Here is a 21,596-nt window from a genome sequence, read left to right on the forward strand (position 1 = left end):
CCCTGTCTCTCTTGCACACACCCCCCTCTCTCTCTCATCTCTACTTCTACCTTTCTATCTCTCTATCTCTAGACATGTCTCCTCCTTTCTATCCATCGATATCTCTCCCTCTATCTACATTTCCCTATTCCTATACCTCTATATTTATATCTCTTTACCTCTATCTACATTTCCCTATTCCTAAACCTCTATATTTATATCTCTTTACCTCTCCATCTCTCCCTTTATCTCTAGTCTATATCTCTCCCCTTCTTTAGTCCACAAATAGACTAACTTTTTTCTTAATTGACCTTTTCACACCTCTTCGGCATACCTATTACACACCAAGCTACAATTGCTAGTTATAAAAATCTTTATCAACTAAAAAATATTATTTTTCTAACAAATGATGGTTTTTAAAAAGAAAAAAAATTCAAAATTCTATAAATTATAGAAAAATAAAATAATTATTCTAATTAAAAAACTATATATAGATTATTTAAAATTTCTATTAGCAAAAATAAATTAATAATAATTTTAAAATAAAAAACAATTCGCAACTTTTGCTAAATCAAACAGTTTTATGTTTTATAGAAATCCATCTATTTTTATATCTATTTGTGCATGCATAATATTAATATTTTAAATATATTTGATTTTAAATTAAAAATTTCTATAAAAATAAAATAACTTTTTAAATATATAATTTTTTAATATTGACCAATATATCTTATTGACATCCATCTACTCTAAATAACTTATTCAATATAACTCAAAACTAATTTATATAAATGTATATATATTCAAAATATATGCAATTATTAATAAATTGATCATCAACTTAATAAATATATGTAATTATTAATAAATTGATCATTAACTTAAAATCAAAATTGTGGATTATTTTTATTTTCGCCAATTTTTTTTTAAACTTCCACATTACAATTCTATTTTCCCTGTTAACCCTAAATGAGGGTTTCTAGAACGATGCACAATGTATATATCCGTCTGGACACATACACGATGTGTATATGTTTCCCCCTTCGTGTTTGCGCGAAGTGGAGAGCTGATCGCGAAGCGGAGTTTCTTTTTTCGTATGGTTATGAATCTCTCATCTCTTTCTCCAAAACCTACCAAAAAATTCCGTTTCGAAACCTGGCCATGGAAGATAAGGCGTGATTTTTTTTTTAATTAGGGTTTAAAAATAAAGGAAAATTGTATTTCTATTTATATATAAAAGACCCTTTAAATGCCGTGGGAGAACTTATATATACGCTTTCGCGAGGGTTTTTTTATTGTGTGGCAAAAGAAGCGAAGAAAGGAGGGTTTGTTTAGGCGAGGGTCGAAAGAGGGCGAAAGAATATCTAGAAATTGATTTTTAGCGGTTTCTGACTGCGGATTCGGCAATTTTTTTGGGATTTTTTCTTTCGGTAAGATGAAGTTTCGTTTTTTTCTGAAAAATTTAGTTAATTTCAAGCAGATTTGAGGGTTTTTCATTTTTTTTAGTTGTTTTTCTGTCGTCAAATTTGTAGCAGAATTTAAATCAGAAGTTTTTAAAGCTAATACTAATGAGATCTTCTGAGTTTTGAGATTTGTGGGTTTTTTGTGTTTTCAGATGGTTTTGGAATTTTGCTGTAAGATGCATGGTTTAGTTGTATGTAATAAGCGTTTGAAGTTTACACAGCGATGGCCGGAAAACTTCTTTAGGTTTTTGAGATTTGTGGCTTTTTTTTGTCATTTTGTCAGATTTCCTTTTTTAGGGTTTGTAAATGGATAAGAGATCTATCGCGTTCTGTTTTGATGAAATCATGAGAGTAGATCTAATTAATTCTTTAAGGTATTTTCTTCGTTTTGACTCTTTCAAGTAAAGAGAGGGCTTTTCTCCTTAAGTAAAGGAAAATGTATGTTTTCGGCTTTTTTGGTACGCAGTTTGCTGTAGATTAGAGGACTTTTTGTTATTAGCAAACTATGCAGTAGGTGTATGTTGTAAACTCTCAATGATAAGCACAGTGACTCCTGTTTCAGATTTCAATTTTTTTAGATTTGTTAGTATTTTGTTCTCTCTAAGTTTAGTCCTTTTTTTAATTTATTTTTATTTTTATTTTTTATATGTATTTTGATCAATCTGATCGGATTTCAATTTTTTTAGGTTTGTTAGCATTTTTTCTCTCTGAGTTGAAGTCCTTTTTTGATGGTCCTTTTTTCTATCTTGCTATTCTTGTAGAAAACAACTAATTTTGTATTTAAGACGATCCTGACAGGATACTTTCACTGGGGTTTTGAAGTCTTAGCTCTTTTGCTCTTTTTATGGAAAATTAACCTGAGAATTTAAAGGAGAATTTCAATTCTACAAAATTCTACGAAATCCCAAGCCCCTTAAATTAGATATGCCTTAAAAATTGCGCGACTTGGAATTGATTTTATGGACTATAAAATCTTTTTAAAATATTGATTGAAAGAAATGGTTTCTCTTGACAATTAAACTTTTATTTTCCTTAAAATTAAGGATTTTTAATCCTTATAAATCTTAAAATATTGATCTCATATTGATTGGAAGGAAAAATTTTATGTTGACCATAAAACATTTATAATAAAGGATTTTAATCCCACATTAATCTTCATTGGAAGGTTCTTGATGGCAAGGATCTTTAATATGCCTTGCTTGCTTGCCCTTCCTTTTCCTTCTCTGCGGCTGTAAACATTAAAATCCATAATATATTATAATTATGCCTACAAATTGTGCATCTTGGAATTGTTTCCGAGTATAAATTCTTCTTTCATATAAGAAATGCTTGTAATGGCTTCTAAATGTGTAAGTACTAAAATGAACTCGTTGCAAGTAGATTAACTTCCATGCATGGAAGTAGACTAGGGCATGTACATGCCACCTGCTAGTGCCTGACCTGATGTCTTTTGTTCCATTTCGTGGTCCTTCACCACTTGGTGTGTGTTATGACCTTTGGCCCCTTTTCTCTGTGTGTTATGCTCTGTAATTTTCTGCCTTCCAGTTCCATCACAAAAATAGACTCAATGGAATGTAATCTTTTTCATGCTTTGTGTTTTTGCTTTTTATGTAATTTGGTATTGAATTCTAACTTGATGACTTAAGACATGATATTTATGACATTTCAATAATATGAGTCAGAGTGCTTCTGGTAGAAAACTGTGCAGGAATTTTTGTATTTTTGTGTCCCATGTTTGAAATCACGCGCTGTGATTCAGCATGGAAATTTGTATTAGGTTTGGGTTTGAATGGAAAGTGTCCTTTGTTTCCTTTCTTGTTACTGGGAAACTGGTCTTCAGTATGTTATGTTATCTGTGCGAGGAGTTCCAAATCACTCGTGGTAGAAAATTTATTGGGTTCAGATCAAGGCAGTTGTGGATGATGCAAAGGGATGTTGTAGTTTTTCTTTCATCTTTGTGAGCATCACCTCATCCAACAGTTGGGGAAAGGGTACATTCAAGTTCAGGAGGAATTGACTATATACTATTCAAGCTATTAAGAAATATGGAAATATGGCCTGTATGAGAAGTACTCGTGGGAAATGGGCTAATGAAGGAAAAAAGGGTACATTCAAGTTCAGGAGGAATTGACTATATACTATTCAAGCTATTAAGAAATATGGAATATGGCCTGTATGAGAAGTACTCGTGGGAAATGGGCTAATGAAGGAATAGTTGAATCTTATTAAATATTCTGTAAATTTATTGATAGTTGAATTTAATGTTGGTGAATATAAAAGTTTTTATAAGCATTTCTATCACAACGCCAAATAAATGGCAAAAAATGATGTTTAATTTGAGTTTTCCTTTGTCAATGTGAAATTGTGTTCGTGGGATGCCTCAAATCACTATGAAATGGACAAGATAGTAAAGGGAACTGGATCCAACAGGAATTGGTTTTCTATTGAGTTAGTTATTTTGAAAATCACAGAAGTAAGCATAATTTCATGACAACCAACAAAAATTGCAGAAACTTTATTCTGCGCTACTCTTATAATGATCTTTACGGTGTTCTTGTATGCTCAATTCCTCAAAATGTTAAAATATTAATGTATTTAACATAAAAAAAGATTTAACCGGGTCGACCTTCAAGGTCAATGTTACACAAGTGTGGTAAGCGTACCATATAATGCAAAAAGTTTGTATTCGAAAATGGCACTTGGGTTCCAAAACTCTGGCGATTTTTAGTCAGCCAAAAGGAAGTAATTGGTGGTGAATGGATTTGTTTGTATAGAAGACTTCGCAGTGCTCTATTACAAGCATATGTTAACATGTAATTTCTCGTAAATTTATTGAGCAGCCATTTTCCTGTTTGTGGCAAAAGATGGTTTGTTAATGACATCAGTATTTGGCACATAAGGCACCAAAAACTATTTAATGACTATTTTCATTCTTATATGCAACAGAATGGTATGCATATTTGTGAATTGCTCACATTTTCGAGGCTTTTTACTGATTTGGAACTAAGTTTTTCAAGTTTCTCCTAAGTTTGTCCATGTTTCATGGAACGGCAAATTTTTTTGGATAGGTACCTGAAGCATATCCAATCTTGACGTGGTAATTCATTGGAACCTTTATGAGTTTTTATAATGGTATATTCGTTGCTGAAAATGGGAGACCAAAGAGAATGAGATTGAAAGAGCAAAATCCATTGGAAATTAGATAGAATAATGCCTAGGATCGTCACGGTAGTCAGACTTCGAAGGAGACTCCTCTGTTATAATCCTAACACAGATTTATCTTCTGCCATACTCTGAGGGTTTATTTTGCAGAAATGTTGTAAAAAACATTATATTAAACCCTCATTCTTGGCGAACTTCCTCCTATTTTGATCATGATCGGCTGGGTTCTTTTTGTTTCGAATCATTTATTCGCTGTATTACAATTTTTTTGTGTAAATCAAACAATGGTTTTAAAATGAAATAGTAAAATTGTAACGAGTAACTGCAACCCAATGGTCTAGCACATTACGGAAAAAACTAGTCCTTGGAGAAAATGCCTCTAGCATCTTATGTTGAAACTATAGTCCTTTTGAGCCACATAAGGAATGCAAACAACAATTCCATTTATATATAAAGCCAGACTGGTTGTATTTATTAGTGCAAGAAAGGGAAATTCTAGGGCGATAGGTAGAAAAGTTGAACATTGACAAGTATTGTGTCCGATGAGAGTGACGAGATGCTTTATGTGCACGTGTCACATATTTTGAGTAGGATGATCATGACAAGGGGTATTAATAATGACACCTTTATATGTATGTGCCATAATGTGTCCATGTATTTCATGTATTGGAATATCAAGAGTTAGATGATCATGACTAGGGTATTAATAATGACGGGATATTAATCTTGGCAAACTCGCCTAAATTTTCCCCAAAATTGATTCGTCTTTGGTGCTCTCATTGAATAAGTTATTGATTGATTTATCTGAAAGCAATGTCAGTAATGATTATAGATATTGTTGGTGGAAGCCATTTGAGGTTGATAATTAAATAATGTAGTATTAAGCATTAAGAATCCTGTTCGAAAAAGTTATATTTTAGCATGATAAATAATTTGAAATCACGGAAAATTACTGCAGTGTAAAGGAAACTTGATGCATCATTAAATACATTTAGCTTCGATTGTTTCTACTTTCTTTTTTGTTGTTTTCTCGTAATTTTATTGTGTAAAAAACTTTTCATTGATATTGATAATTTCATATTTTCCTAATTTGTATTCTGTGATGTTTTCCAGGATTCACTATTTTGTTAGCTGTTCGTTGGGTGAGCTGACTTTTGGAGGGAGTGTATATGGGGAGTTATGATAGAGTTGTAAGTATGATAGTTTTCATACAATTTATTTGTTCAGAGGATTGCAGTCAAATTCTTCCAAGCTTTTCAGAAACACATTTGTAAATAATGTAGCCTGTCGCTAAATGATACATGTCTACATTTCCAGGACTTCTATCGGAGGAATAGAGATTATGGTGGTCTTTTAGATGACGATGGTGCAGCTGCTGAAGAGGCAGAACAAGAAGAGGAGTATGAAGATGATGAGAGTGATCAAAGGTCAGAAGAAGGTGGGAAGTATGAGTCAGATGAGGATCCTGCAGTGGCCAGGGAACGCCAACAATATTTAGAGAGGAGAGCAAAATTGAAAGAGCTTGAACGGCAGAAATTAAAGCAAAAATTAAATGGAGTCTATGGCAGGAAGGATGACATTGATTCTGAAAGTGAAACAAAGAAATTGCCATATGATAAGTAAGTAAAGCTATTTTTCCATTTGAACTACATGAATGGTTGATTATCATGAACACGAAGAAATTGATTGTAAAAAAGTTTGCATATAAACAAAGTACAAATAATTTTGTTTTATGTAGCAGTTATGGTTCATTCTTTGGGCCATCCCAGCCCGTAGTTGCAAGGAGAGTTATTGAAGAAACACGTGCAAGGCTGGAGGCTGCAAAAGTTGCAGCTAGAGTTGCCAAAGAGATTCCAGAAGTATGTTGTATTTTCTCCTTTTGCCATATATATATATACACACACATATATTGTATTATCTCCTTTTGCCATGTATGTATGTGTATAATTTGGAGTTTCCTTATGTTCTTTAACTGACTATTCTTGCACTTACCTACAGAAGTCTCATGCAGTTGAGTCTGATACAAGATATGAAGATATTGCACCACCTAAGGCTTCTGTAAGTGAGGTATAAAAATAGTTATTATGCCTTCTTTAAATTAGAGATTTCTTATGTACGGTGTGTTTCCAGTCAGCACTCTGCAGCCTTACAAATTTGCAATGCGAATTCTTTCTGAATCACTTAAATGGGCATGGTTATAGATATGAGAGAGTTTCTTTACTTTTTGTATTGAATCAGTTTTTTTCCTTTGCACTTGTACTGAGCAGTGTAGTTTTTCTCCTCTTCTAGGTTCACATCTATTTTATTTCATGTTTTCGGATAATTAAATTGCCATTTTCTCTTAGATATTTGATCAGTCAACAGTCGAAGATATGTTGTTTAGTAGTTTTTCTTGAGTGTGACATAACTATACTGACTTTGTTCAGTAATGCTTGATCTTTTTCGTTTTAGGCAAAGAAGAAGGCACAAAAATTAAGAGAGGCAAGGGATTATTCCTTCCTATTTAGTGAAGATGCAGAGATTCCTGGAACCGAAACTAAAACTGATAAGTCATCCAGGCAGGGTGAGTCCCTCTGAAATCCTTTATGAAGATTCCATTTTTTCTTTTTGTCAAGTTTGTCTTAATGCTCTGATTTTTTTTTTCTTTTTTAAGGTACCGATAATGGCCAGCAAATTCAGACAAATTCAAAACATTTAACATCACTGAAGAAACCTGCAATATCTAGCAAGCAAATGCACTCTATGATGGATGCTAAAGGTGCAGTAAAGCCACCTAGACAATTGCCTTCCAAGGTGGGAACACAAGCAAAAACACCAAGTGCTAAGCCAAGACCGCTGTCTGATCCAAGAAAGGAAATGAGTAAGGTAGGATCTGGTTATGGTAGGCCTGCTCTTCAGGGGAATGGTTCTTTACAACGCAGTGTGAACAATGCTGCTATTCAGGGGAACGGTTCGCTACAACGCAGTGCGAACAATGCAGTAATTATGAATGGTGCAGAGAGTAATAAGAAAAAGGCTCCTTCGATGATTTCTAGCAAAGCTAGAAATGATGAGCTTCAAAGGTCAACAATGCAACGTCCTACAAGTGTGCAGAAACCACCCCTGTCAAAGGCTCCAATGCAAAAGCCCCAGCTAGAGCAAAGAAGGCCTTCAGCGTTGGCAAAGCCATCACCCAAACTTGTGAACAAATTTGAAGCAAGGTCAGCAGTGAGGCCAGCACCAAAACCTGCACCAAGACCAACACCTAATCTTCCACCTAAGCCTCAAGTGAAGCCTGCAAGGCCCCCTGTGTCACGCAACTTGCCCGATGAGCGTCCCAAGAAGAGGATTAGAGATGAAGATTTTGATGATGATGATAATGATGGGGGAAACTATAGAAGCCTTATCAGACAGATGTTTGGGTAAATTATGCTTTTGCTTCTCATGTGATAAATCTGAGTTTCTAATTTTCTGTTGCTTCTACTTTAGGTTTAATTCAATGATAGTAACTCATTTTAGGCGCTTCAGTATTTGAATATATTTATTCGATTATATTAAGCTTTTCTGCAATGTGCTTTACAGGTACAATCCCAATAAATATAGGGATATTGATGATGATGACAGAGCCATGGAGGTTGGTTTTAGCACAATTCAGAATGAAGAGAAAAGAAGGTAGTGTATGGTGCTAGTTTTTCATCAACATGAACCTTGATTTGCACTGTGTTTTTGTGTGAAAATTGTGGTTATTGTGATTTTAATTAACTATTTCTCGAATTCTTTAGCTGGTTATGATTTTTAAACACTGAATTCTTGGACTTACTTTGCAGTGCAAGAATTGCCAGAGAGGAGGATGAAAGAGAATTGGCACTGATTGAGGCTGAGGAAAGGGAAGAGAGACTTAGGGCCAAAAAGCGTAAGCTGCAAAAGAAATAGTTATGGGTTAAATTAGATCAAGATTACTATTTCCATGCCGACAGAATCGGTTGGCAGAATGGCAACTGGATTTTTTGCTCTATTTGACAATCATCATGGAAATCTAGTCCCAAGAAAAGAGATTTTGAGGGATGACTTTACCTTGTGTTGTGGGCCAGTGTGATGGCTGGCCACAAAAGAAAATGCATTCTGATCAAAAGAGATGCTGAATGCCTGCATTCGGCGTCACAATAAGATACATTGAATCATTGGCATGGCAAGGATCAATCCTAACCTGTACAAAGTTCTTGAGCTGGCTTGAGGTGATCAAGATAATCTTCCTATGCAACGTTTCCTGCCATGTCTGGTGCCCATTGGGGTTCACTTGTACAAGAGAAACATCATCCACAAATACACATGCTCCCTTGATTTGTTCTTTCCATTAGTAAATTCTCCATGGGAAACATCAATTTATTGTTTTCATGGATATGCATTTAGTTATGGGCTCTTGCAGTAGCTAGCAATTACAAGTCCAGCTCATTGGGTTTGTTTGTTTGAAAGAGCTGCAAGTACTACTTTGACTGTGCTTTTTAAATTGTGCTCTTTGCAGGTTGATAATGTCTTGTAATTATATTTGTTTCATATTTATAATTCTTTCTTAGGATCAAACAACTTCATTTAATACAAATGGGTTTTTGATTCTACTATTTTTTCCCTTCCTGATTCTGATTCCATATTATCAATATAAATATGGTTTTGGAGAGAATCTTTGAAATTTGAAAGTTATCCTATGCTGAAAGAATCATGAAAATTTGTGTATTTATGTGCATCATTTATTAATATAAATATGGTTCTGGGGGGAGAATCTTTGAAATTTGAAAGTTTCCCTTTTCTGAAAGAATCATGAAAATTTGTGTATTTATGGTTGCATCATTTATCAATATAAATATGGTTTTGGGGAGAACCTTTGAAATTTGAAAGTTTCGCTATGCTGAAAGAATCATTAAAATGTGTATTTATTGTTCATCATTTATCTCGTTACCAACTATGCAAGTTAAATGAACTGAATTTGTATGCCCTAATACGGTAATTTCGTTTTATATCTAGGTATATGAGATTGGTTGGGTTTATCATCACGATATTGGAGCGTATAGTAGAATATTAGCTTATTGTCTTTCATGGTGATCTTCTTCCTTCTAGTAAGGTAGTACAAGATTTGCTCTGAAGTTGGATTCTGCGATTCGATATAATTGTAAAGTAAAACACATCTTGTCCTTATTGCCCCTCGGCAAGCATTTGTTGTCATTCTTGTAAGGAGGTCTAACAACAGCTTGTGTTGGGTTCTTATAGTTGGGCAATCCTAATGGAAATAAATGTGTGGGCAAGCTTTTTCTTGATATGTTTCATGTAATAAACAAGGAGGGTCTCATTTTTAAATTGTGATAACTAAGGTCTAACAACAGCTTGTGTTGGGTTCTTATAGTTGGGCAATCCTAATGGAAATAAATGTGTGGGCAAGCTTTTTCTTGATATGTTTCATGTAATAAACAAGGAGGGTCTCATTTTTAAATTGTGATAACTGAGGTACTCAACAGCAAGAGAGCTTTAAAATGATTTGTGAGAAATGTGTGAACATTTTTATCAGTTTTATATGGATATATGCTTATTTATGTACAAACCATATATGTATGCTTATTTACGTACAAAAGAAGAGTTTATGGAAGAAGTCATGTGGCCAATTTGAATCAATTCCCTTGATTGTCCAAGGGGACTGTCTACCTACTGACATGAATGCTCCAGACGTAGTAATAATTAAATGACTCTCTATCTACTACCATGGATGCTTCGTACGCAGTATTGTCCAAGGGGACTGTCTACCTACTAACATGGATGCTCCAGACGTAGTAATAATTAAATGACTCTCTATCTACTACCATGGATGCTTCGTACGCAGTAATAATTAAATGACATTGGAGCTCTACTCAGCTACAATTGCATGGAAAGATGCATCCAGATTGTTGGATAAATCAATTCCTTGTGCATTAGAAGCTTTTAGCAAGTGCATTTTGACACGTAGGTGCCTTTTAGAGGGAACCTTGAGTTCAAAAGTAGCTTGTGTCAGTATATCACACACCCTAGCTGTGCCTTACTTTCTGAATGCCCTATCGACCTAATTAACAAGCAGCCAGATGTTTCATTTTGCTAAGGGCTGCTTGACATTATATAATGTGTTTGGCTAGCAAGGCCATGGAGTAGGGTACATCATTCCCTCTGGTTATTACAACTTTTATGTTGCCCGAGGCAGAAGCCTTTTGAGGGATAATAGCCATATTGAAGTTGGGAGAGCTCTCTCCCACCCAATGGGAGAATTTAATGCTAGAACTCTCCGCAATGCCATCTTTAATTTGCTTTGGTACAATGGTTGTGGCGATCACAGTATAGTTGGCATACCAGTATGTTTCTAGTGTTGTAGATGCAATGGCTAGCTTGGTCACTGGATCTTAGGTTTAGGACTAAGGTGGGTTTGTCTTCTAAGATTTAAATGTGAGATTTTTAAATATTAACGTCGATAGACGCTCTACAATCAGTCCTATCCGTCTAAATAAAAATCCCTACTGAAATCTCGGTAAAAAAGATAAACCATAGCCGTTAAAAGCTGCATTCCTTGCCAAACAAATAGGAATACATGTGAGTCATGAAATGCAATTAATATCTAGCCATAATCTAATAATAAAAATAATGATGTGGCCGAATTTCCATTTGCTTGATAAGTTAACGAAAAATGTTATGTTCCTTAGTATTAAAAATGTATATTGATTTAATTTACTATTAATATAATATGATTTAATTTAATATAATATAATAAATATTAATATAAATTAAATATTTTATTATTATTATATCTTCAACTAAACTATGATAGTAATTATTATATTATTAATCTGTATAATAATAATAACAGAGAAATTTTTTCGTTAATATTAAAAATGTATATTAATTTAATTTATTATTAATATTATGATTTAATTTAATATAATATTTATTATTATAATATAATAATTATTATTATAAATTAAATATTATATTATTATTATTATATCTTCAACTAAACTATGATGGAGATTTGATTGCGCTCGCACGAACCTCTGATGTCGCTGGTTGCAGCCCCTGGCCTTGCTGGGAAGGCCCTCGAAACATTTATTACTCTCCCTGCAATAAATGGAGCCGAATAAAGGTGACCCCAATAACCCAAAACCGTCCATTCTTTCCTCTGCAAACAGTCGGGAGCAACGGAAAACCTTCAGCCAGGCGGTGGAGGGCAAGTGGTTCTCATTCCCTGAAGATGTAAAGTTCGAAGCCGTTCTATGCCATGAGGATGAAGCCAATCTCGCGAGAACACAAGGTGAGGTCCACCCTTCCAAACACATCACCATTAAACCTAACGATTCAATGCTCTCTGCCATTTCTTTTGAGATTTCTAGACTTAAGGATTGAGCAATTTTTTTTGCTGCCTTTGATGTAAATAACTTACCATCTCGTCAATATATGAATAAATGGCTGCAAGATGTGTGGATCAATAAACTAGGGTTTCACTTTTCATTCTGTAGAATTATTCAAAAGGGTTTGTTTCTAATTTTCTTTGACAATAAGGAAAGCCAAAGCAAAATTGTAAATAAGCAGTTCTGGTCAGTTGGGAATTCATCTTTTAGGGTTGTTCGTTGGCACCCTGAAGATTGTAATGATGAAATTCTCGCCCTTTCCTGCCTGAAATGGATAACCATTAAGAATGTCCCGCCCTTCCTTTGGTCTTGTGTTGACAAAATTGAGGAACCCTTGGGGAAAATTGTAAAAATCGATTCTTCTCCCTCGGTACTTCCTCATCTTGATGCTAGACTCCTCATTGCCTTGAAACCAGGTATGGTATACCCTGTTGAAATTGATATTCGCTTTAACAATAAAACTTACTGTTGTTTAATTGAGTATATGGGTGGAATTGATGCCTGCCATTTTTGTAAGGCTAGTGGCCATTTTAGAAGTAAATGGCCCTTATTGTCAAATAAACCTTCAAAGTCTAAGGCTCGGGCCTTCGCCCCCCTGTAGATATAACCTCGCCCTCTGAACCTACCCCCTCGTCCCCCCCTCATGTCCCTTCCTCGCCCTCCCTTGTATTTTCTCCTTCCCCCTCTCCGCTCCCCCACAACCTTCCCCATTCCTCCTCGACCCCCTCGATGGCTAACTCCATCCTAGATTACAACAATGTTATCAAGGCGGCCATCGCCGCTACCCATCCTCCTCCCTTTAATCCCACTGAATCTGTTGATAACCCTGCTCATCTCTCAACCCCGAGGACCCTTAATGCCCAACAGTTAGTGATGGAAAAACTGAGAAAAGGAGCTAAAGCTAGGAAAATTCTTGAGCAAAATGTTTTCAAGCAGAAATTGGAAATTGAAGCCTCTCGGTGCCAGTTCTCTGACCTTGAGGATCTGGATAGGGGTGTTCCAACTATAGCAGATACCATTAACAGGGCCTTGGTCCAGAACCCTGAACTACCCACTTGCAAAGAACTTAATGGACTCAATACTGATGAAACCCCTACCCTGCAAGGGGAAAGGGGAAGACCTACTATGGAGGAGGTCCCAACAAACTCTCTAGATGCTTCCGGTATTTTAGAGGCCTCTAGGGGAGACCCTGCTAGTGATGTCTCTTATACTTCTACCACCCCTATTATTGCCCTGAAGGCAGAGCCAACTGCCACTCAAGGTGTGGAGACCAGCATAGACCCCTTCACTCCTGTGAACACCAACTTTGAACAAGGGCTAGCAGATACTCAAGATGGATTTACTATGGTTAAACACAAGAAAACTAGGAGGAAGAGATCTCCTAAGAATAGTAAGGATAGTGCTAACAGGAAGGAATCCCTAGGTCCCGAACAAATCTCCGAGGTAAGGAAAAAGAGAGGTAGACCCTCCTCTTCTATTGCATTTGATGCTAACAATATAACAAACAAACAGGATTGGCCCAAGTGTTTTGAGGGATTTAAATCCCAAACTGACCCACCCCAACCAGGTGAATCATGCTGAAAATAATCTCTTAGAACAGGCCCCTGATCGGAAATACATCATAAAGAGATTTCTTAATGCACATAAGAATATGGATTGCCTTCTCTTGCAGGAGCTAAAAGCCGTGGGCTTTACCCTGCAAATTGGTCTCAAATGTATCTGGAGGAGGCTACCTCTTTTTACACTAACCATACCAAAGGAAAAGGAGGCTCAACCATACTCCTTAGTCCTAAATGGGCCAACAAAGTGGTTAGCTAGGGACAATCCCCCTGTGCTAGAGCTATATGGGTCTCTATTCAAATGGGGAACAAGAGGTTTTGAATCTACTCTATCTATGCCCCGAATGACTACAGAGAAAGGGGAGAACTATGGAATTGGCTAACAGGGCTAGATGATATTCCTTGGATTATTGGGGGAGACTTCAATATGGTTGAATCTGCTAGTGATAAAAAAAGGTGGCAACAAATTTGAATGGAAGGGAATGGAAAGGCTTCAATGGGATAGAATGATCAACAAACTGCACCTTTTTGACCCTATTGCTGGAAGAAAAGACCATTTGAACACTATATGGTACACCTGGTGTAACTATCAACAGTTGAATAAAAGGATCTACTACAGACTGGACATGGTCTACTTCAATAAATGCTACTTTGAGATTAACAAAGGCCATAATGGAGATCATTATCTTGTCTCCCCATTTACCCTGTCAGATCACCACCCAATAATAATGGGAATTGACCTCTCCCCAGCTGCTCCCCCCCACCTCCTCTAGACCTCCTTCATTCATCCTCAATACTAGACTCCTAGAAGATGAGGACTTTCGCTCTGCCCTGGCCTTTATCAGACTGTTTAACAAAAAGAATTTGAACCGGCTCTCTAGAATAGATGAATGGAATACAAACATTAAAACCTAGACCATCCTTTGTCAAACAGTGGGCAAAAAGAAGGCCAAGGATGCCAGGAGGATAGAAAGATTTCTTCAGGAGGAACTATGTATTGCAGAAATGAATCTTCAGAACTCCCCTAATGATGAAAATCTCACTTGCACTTTGATGACAATCAAAGATCACCTCAGGAAGTTTCAGAACCAGAAAATTAAAGGGCTAAAAACCAAGTCCAAACTAAATTGGTTGGACTCGGGAGACAAGGGCTCCAAATTCTTTTTCCATATGCTCAAAGTTAAGGAGGCTAAAGAGAACATCAATGCTATATGGGACAACAACACTCATATCAGAGACTCCCAGGGGATCCTAAAATGTTTCTCCCACTATTACCAAAAGCTTTTTACCTCAGATGAAGTAAATGACGACCACAGACATGCTAGAGAGCTCATTAAGCAATTGACCCCTTCCAAACTTAATGTTGAGGACTTTGAGTTTGTAGGGAGCCCTATCTCAAGAGAGGAAATTGCAATGGCCATCTCCTCTATGGGCAATGACAAATCCCCTGGACCAGATGGATTCCCAGTGGAATTCTATAAGAAAAACATTGGATGGATTGTAGGAGACCTCCATGACCTATATCTGGAGGCTATTTCCAAAGGAACCCTAGGCAAAGAGATCAACCAAGGGCTTATCAAGCTCATCCCTAAGGAGGGAGACAAGACTTTGATTAAGAACTAGAGGCCTATCACGCTACTAAATGTATCTTATAAAATACTGGCCAAAGTAGTAGCCAACAAGCTGATTAGAATCCTGCAAAAAATAATTAGCCCTACCCAAATAGGCTTTGTTAAAGGCAGGTATATCCTTGAGAATTTGGTGACATGTTGGGAATCACTTGAATGGGCAAAGGTCTCCAGTCAAAATGGGGCTATGCTCTTAATAGACTTTAAGAAGGCATATGATAGGATAGAATGGTGATTCATAAATCAGATGCTAGCTAGTCTGGGCTTCCTGGAGTCCTTCTGCAAGATTGTTTAGACACTACTTAGTGATGCCAATGCAGTTGTTGATGTAAATGGATTAAAATCTAGCAACATCACTCTCTCCAGATCAATTAGGCAGGGGTGTCCACTTGCCCCAACCCTATTTGTCTTAGCTGCGGATGTTATGCACTATATTCTAAAGGACTTCAGTTTATCCCCTAGGGTCAAAGGAATCTCACTCCCTAACAAAGAAGAAATCATCAATATCTAGTTTGCAGATGACACGGTTATTTTGTTCTCCCTGGATGAGGAAAATTTAACATATCTTCTTCACAACATTGAAATCTTCTGCAAAGCCTCAGGTAGTAGAGTTGCCCTTCATAAATCTACCTTACTAGGTTGGACTGACTCCCCTCGTATCTGGCTGTCTAAGTTTGACCTGAACTGGGGAGTTCCGAATACAATCATCAGATACCTGGGCATTCCCTTCTCTGTTTCCCCGAATTTGAAAGAAATGTGGGAATGGTTTAGAAATAAGGTGGATAAGAAGCTCACTAAATGGAACCGAAACTTCCTTTCCCTAGCAAGTCGTTTTCAAGTTTGTCAGAAACTATTATCCTCATATACATATACTACTCCTCAGCTTGGTTATTCAACAATTACCAGTTCAACTACATACAAAAACAAATCAGGAACTTCCTCTAGTCAGATGGGAAGGGCAAGAGGAAGCAACATGCTGTCAAATGGGATTGGTGTATTAGATCTAAGATTGAGGGAGGTATGGACCTCAAAGACCTCAAACTCCAGGGAATTGCACTGGCAGCCAAATCGATTTGTAAAGCCCTTGATGGGAATGAACCCTGGAAAGTGCTTGTTAGAAACAATATCCAATGCTCCACCCCAAAAACAACAAAAAAGTGGAAGAACCTACCCATGGGAGACCTGATTACTGGGAATTTTGAGGTTTCCCTTGCGGGTTCAAAAGTCTTCAAGTCTATATGGAAGGCTTGGAACCATGTTAGACAATACATCAACAATAAAGGCATTTTAGATAAGAAGGGCTCTCTCAATCTGGGAAGGTATATATGGTGGAATGCCCTACATAATGGGAAACAACTAGCCTGCCTTCAAGGATATTCTACCCTATAATGGCACAATCGAGGACTAGTCACATTTGAACACATTCTGGAAGATGGCATTTTGATCTCTTGGGAGAATCTCAGCTCCAAATTCAACCTTCCTCTCTCCCAAGCCAGAACCTACAACATCCTTAAGTCTGCACTTGCTCCCATCCTTCCCTCTCCTAACCCCTCCTCGCCCTCCCCTCTAGCCTCCCTCTGTTGGATAGATGGCTCTCCCCTCCCGCTAACCAAGGCCAAAATGATCTACTCTGCCCTTTCTGACTCTGTGGATATTCTTGAGCACCTTAACAACACCTGGAACCTTTCCTGGGATACAAAAAAATGGCATGGCAACCTCTTGAGATTTTGGTCTAACTCGACTGAGCCAAAAATGATTTTTTTTGCTTGGAGACTCATGCTTCATAAACTGCCACTTAAGGATAACAACAGTGACCCCCTACTATGCAAACTTTGTCGTATCCCTAAATCAGTATACCACATTTTTTTTAATGTTATTTTGCCAAAGAAGTCTGGAATTTGTTTGGTATCTCACTTAATAACAATTGTTTTTCTGTTGAAGAGATGGTATTTGGTTATGTTAGAGGTGGCAAGAAATATGCTAATCTTTTTTGGTCTGCTCTCTCCTTGGAAATTTTGTGGATCATTTGGAAATCTAGGAATGATGATGTGTTTAATGGAAAGAGTAGGAACCTCACTGAGTCTCTTAGGAGACTCATCCGCCACCTTGTTGCTATGCAGGTCACAGTGGTACTAAGATTAGAGGAAGACAAATTCGACAGGTGGCTAAAGAATGGATCTACCCTAGTATTCATTAGAGAGCTCTCACATGGCTTCACTTGGGATTGCATGGGAAGCAACAAGACTCATTTTGAACAGGGGCTGATGAGGTTCATGCAAGAGATGGAGGCACGACAATAGAGAGAAGAATTCATTGAGATGGAGCTGGAAGGACTACCCTCCCACCCCTTCAGAGATCAGTTTGCCGAAGGAAATGTGCTGGTCTCGTGCGAGGGAGAGCTAGGTTGGACTGCATGGCTCCCCCCATGGGCGACAACAATGATCTCGATTCCTCTGTGTTTAGCTAGTTGTATACCTTATGTTGCATTTTGATATGTCTCTCATTTTGTGTAATTTTGTAACTCAGCTCCAATGTATAAGATCTTATATCATGACTCGTGATCCTGCCTGATATAGCTCCTGCAATTTATGTTTTAACTCTTTAGCTGGCTGCAAGGTATCCAACCAAGACTCTAATTTTGTAACTGCTGTTTATATGATGCTTAATACAAAAAAAAACTAAACTACGATAGTAATTATTATATCATTAATCTGTATAATAATAATAACATGTCAGAGGTACGGATGAGCAGATTAAATTTAAGGGGGATTAAATTTGTTTGTCTTTGCAAAGTCTGTTTGCTTGGATGGATTCACATGAATGGAATATTCAATGATGCAATGCCTCATCTACCCTTTTTTAAGGTTAGAGATCATAATAGGCCATATCAAGTACACATTATATCTCTAAATACCATATTAAGTGTCTAAGATTTTTCTCAACACCGGTATATGAATGGAGTGTAATATGGTTTTTGAGGGGTTCATATCTTCTCTTGAAAGGGCATATTGATAATAAATGAGATTGTAACTGCCTACACTTTAGCTAATCTCTTGGGACACAATTAGTGTGGCTCCAACACGTTAGCGTCGTATCGATGGCATGCATTGCCCAGTTGTAGGTAGGCCCCGCATGGGCTGTGACGATGTGGACATAGCAGGACATCGCGTGGGTTGGGGCTATGACGACGTGGACTCACCGGAAAGGATGTCCACAAAGCACATCATGTCGCCAACTTTGGAGGGGTGTATAACATGCAATCGGTCAAACTGCCAGGAGATCACATAGTGCTTTGTTGGGAGGGGGAGATCACAGAGTGCTTTGTTGGGAGGGCAGGAAAGTAGTGGGAGACAACTGTCTCCCACGGTTGATATCATTCCTAATTAATTGCGTGTTATAGTATGATATCAGTCGTGGGAGACAACTGTCTTCCACTACTTTACTCATTGCTCCAGGATAAAATTTCTCTCTCCGGTTTTGTTTTTTTAATCTCGGGGCTCTTCTCTCTATCTTTCATCTCTCCGAGATAAAGTTTACATTGAGTTTCATTATTTTCTTATCCCAAAGTAGATCTTTGTCTTTCTTTTATTTATTCTCACTAAAACCCAAAATCTAGTCACCACTACACCTTAATGTGCCTCCTGGGATAACTTTTCACTTTACCTTCGTTTGTTATTTTTATCTCGAAGCTTCTCAGGATGCCTTTCTCTGCCCCTCGGGATAAGGCTTCTTTTGTATTTCTCTTCACTTTTTTATCTCGAGCCATCTTTCTTTGATCTATGCTACCTACCCTCTGGGATAAAGATTTCACTGCTTATTTACTAACTCTCTTATCTCGGAGCCCCAATTACCATATGCATATTCTCACTGAAATCCAAAGTTTGGCTCTGTGTATTCTCTCTCCCTACGGGGTATCTTTTATTATCCCAGGCCCACCAGAAATGATTTGCTAACAGCTCTGGGATAAAATTCACTTTGTCTCTCGCTTTACATTTTTTACCCCAAGCCCTACTTTCTTTTTCTCTGGAACCTTCCGGGATAACCTTTTCCCTTTATATTTTCTTATCCCGGGGCACAGTCTTTAATCTTGAAAAGTTGCTCAAGGCAAGGAAAGCACTCCACATCTCTTTGTAAAACTATTTCGGGGCCTTTCGAAACCAGCTTGAAATCTCCCCGTGGCAACTTTTATTCGTTGACTTGACTCTTAGGAAGTTTGACTCTCCGAGACAAGAATTGAGGTAAGCAGAAGCACATTGCTTATCCCGGAGGACTATAACGGTTAAAGAAATGGGGCCCCATAAGAAGGTAGAGTAAAACAAAGAGAAAAACCTTATCCCGTGGGGATCATAATGATACATGACGAGTCAATAACAAAAGGTGTCAATAACATGACGAGTCAATAACAAAAGGTGTCAATAACATGACGAGTCATAACAAATGGTGTCAATAACATGACGTGTCAATAACTCGACGAGTCAATAACATGATGAGTCAATAACTCGATGAGTCAATAACATGACAGATCAATAACATGATGAGTCGATAACATGACGTGTCAATAACTCGACGAGTCAATAACATGACGAGTCAATAACATGACGAGTCAATAACATGACGTGCCAATAACTCGACGTGTCAATAACATGACGGGTCAATAACTCGACGAGTCAATAACATGATGGGTGAATATCATGACGTGCCAATAACATGACGAGTCAATAACATGACAAGTCAATAAAATGATGTGTCAATAACTCGACGAGTCAATAACATGATATGTCATAGGGGTCTCAAATATGTTACCTGGGATAAGAAAATAGTGAGTGGAGCAAAGAAGGAAAAGTTATCTCGGGGAGCGAAGAATGACAACAAAGGCCGTCCAAGATAAATCTTACTGAGGGATCACAAAGAAGGAAAGTTGCCTCGGGGAAGTCTCTAGCCTATCCCCATAGGCCCCAAGATAATTTTACAAAGGAACGAGGAATGCTTTCCTTGCCCCGGGCTGCTTTTCAAAGTCAAAGATTGTGCTCCAGGATAAGAAAATACAAAGGAAAGAGTTATCTCGTGGGGTTCAAAGAAAAGGGAAAGAAGAGCCTGGGATAAAAATATAAAGCCATTGACACGGAGGAAAATACCCCGGATCAGGTAGCGAAGTATTTTAAATGATACCAGGATAATGGTAAAAAGGAAATCTAAGCGGAGAATTATCTCGGAGGAAGAAAATATACACGGAGTTAGCTTCAATATGCCGACGTCTAGGATAAGGAAAAAGAATAATAAACAGAGAAAGCCTTATCCCAGAAGGTCGTGAAGACTAAAAGCAAATGGCCCGGGATAAGGAAGCGAAGGAAATACAAAGGAAAGCTTATCTCGGGGGGCTAAGGAGCATCATTTGAGGCTCCGGGGTAAAAATAACGAAGAAAGACAAGGCGAGAGTTATCCCGACATACGAAGGGCGTAGTGTTCAGTAAGTATAAGTGACAAAGATGAAAGCAATGCTCTAGGATAAATGAACAATGATTTCCAAAGTAATTCTTAATCCTGGAAGGATGCGATAGATAGAGAAGAGGGGTCCGGGATAAGAAGCAAAGCCAGAAATGATGAAAAGTTACCCTGGAGCAATGAGCAAAGGTGAAAAGAGACGCCTAGGATAAGAAAACACAATGATTTCAGAGCCTTTATTGCCCCGCATGGTGATTGACATGACGTAAAAAAGTAGAGATGACAATTTTGTGAATTCCCCAAAGTTTAAGTCTTTTTGGCTTAAAGAAAAACTAAGAAATATAGGTCCCGGGGAAGAAGTAAATATTGACCCCAATAACATTCAATGCACCCTCGAGGAAGCCAAAGAAATACCTTGAGGTAATTTCCATTATATCCGGGAAACATTGAATCAATTTTAGTGAAGAGTGTAGTTCCAAGCAATAGCAATTTCAAGAGGGAGAGAGAAAATCCTAGTAATCTATAACTTCCAAATGAGGAAAATGGAGGATTGAAGGAAAGAAAGGGTGAGTGTAGGAGAAGATATGGGTTTGGTGGTATTAAGGGCTCCGAATATTTAATATTCTAAAAACTATCTTGTTATGCTACTATGTATGATGGATTTATTTCTAATCACTAGATGTAGATGTTTACTTATGAAAGAGAGTGTGGTTTCTAAGTTTTCCACTTGAGATCCCCTTTATAAATAAAGGGAAAATAAGGTTATATTGAGTTTTGTGTGAGCTTACCATTATAGATATAGTAAGGATTATACGATAAAATGCTTTCCAAAAGTCATATTTTAAAATTTGAGCATGGACACGAGTTCCCACCTAATGCTAATGTCCAAACACAAGCACCCAACAAGCACTAGTGTTCTTGAGGAGTTACATCTTTAGATTTTTAGGGTTGACTAGGGTGGAGTTAATGAAA

General features: G+C 37.3%; 1 protein-coding gene across 5 annotated transcripts; it reads left to right on the top strand.

Moving 5' to 3' along the window:
• Positions 1-939: 939 nt before the first annotated feature.
• LOC131051400 (uncharacterized) lies at positions 940-9,369 on the top strand. 5 transcript variants are annotated; one of them, XM_057985914.2, is made up of 9 exons: positions 940-1,073; positions 5,718-5,794; positions 5,922-6,223; positions 6,343-6,463; positions 6,603-6,671; positions 7,056-7,167; positions 7,258-8,005; positions 8,166-8,255; positions 8,411-9,369. In XM_057985914.2, exons 2-9 carry the CDS (start codon positions 5,774-5,776, stop codon positions 8,514-8,516), a joined length of 1,569 nt encoding a protein of 522 aa, XP_057841897.1. In that variant the 5' UTR covers positions 940-1,073; positions 5,718-5,773; the 3' UTR covers positions 8,517-9,369. The 5 variants fall into 5 exon arrangements, with proteins under 5 accessions (XP_057841897.1, XP_057841899.1, XP_057841896.1 ...); XM_057985916.2 differs by having other exon boundaries at positions 955-1,409; positions 6,606-6,671; XM_057985913.2 differs by having other exon boundaries at positions 957-1,409.
• The last annotated feature ends 12,227 nt before the right edge of the window (positions 9,370-21,596 follow it).

The sequence above is a fragment of the Cryptomeria japonica genome, chromosome 11 (genome assembly GCF_030272615.1).
Source record: "Cryptomeria japonica chromosome 11, Sugi_1.0, whole genome shotgun sequence".
Lineage (NCBI taxonomy): Eukaryota > Viridiplantae > Streptophyta > Pinopsida > Cupressales > Cupressaceae > Cryptomeria > Cryptomeria japonica.

Excerpts from the sequence above, each read along its gene's own strand:
- LOC131051400 (XM_057985914.2), top strand. The coding sequence starts at position 5,774 with ATGGGGAGTTATGATAGAGTT. Across the intron at positions 5,795-5,921 it reads TGGGGAGTTATGATAGAGTT|GACTTCTATCGGAGGAATAG; the intron begins GTAAGTATGATA and ends CTACATTTCCAG. Across the intron at positions 6,464-6,602 it reads TTGCCAAAGAGATTCCAGAA|AAGTCTCATGCAGTTGAGTC; the intron begins GTATGTTGTATT and ends ACTTACCTACAG.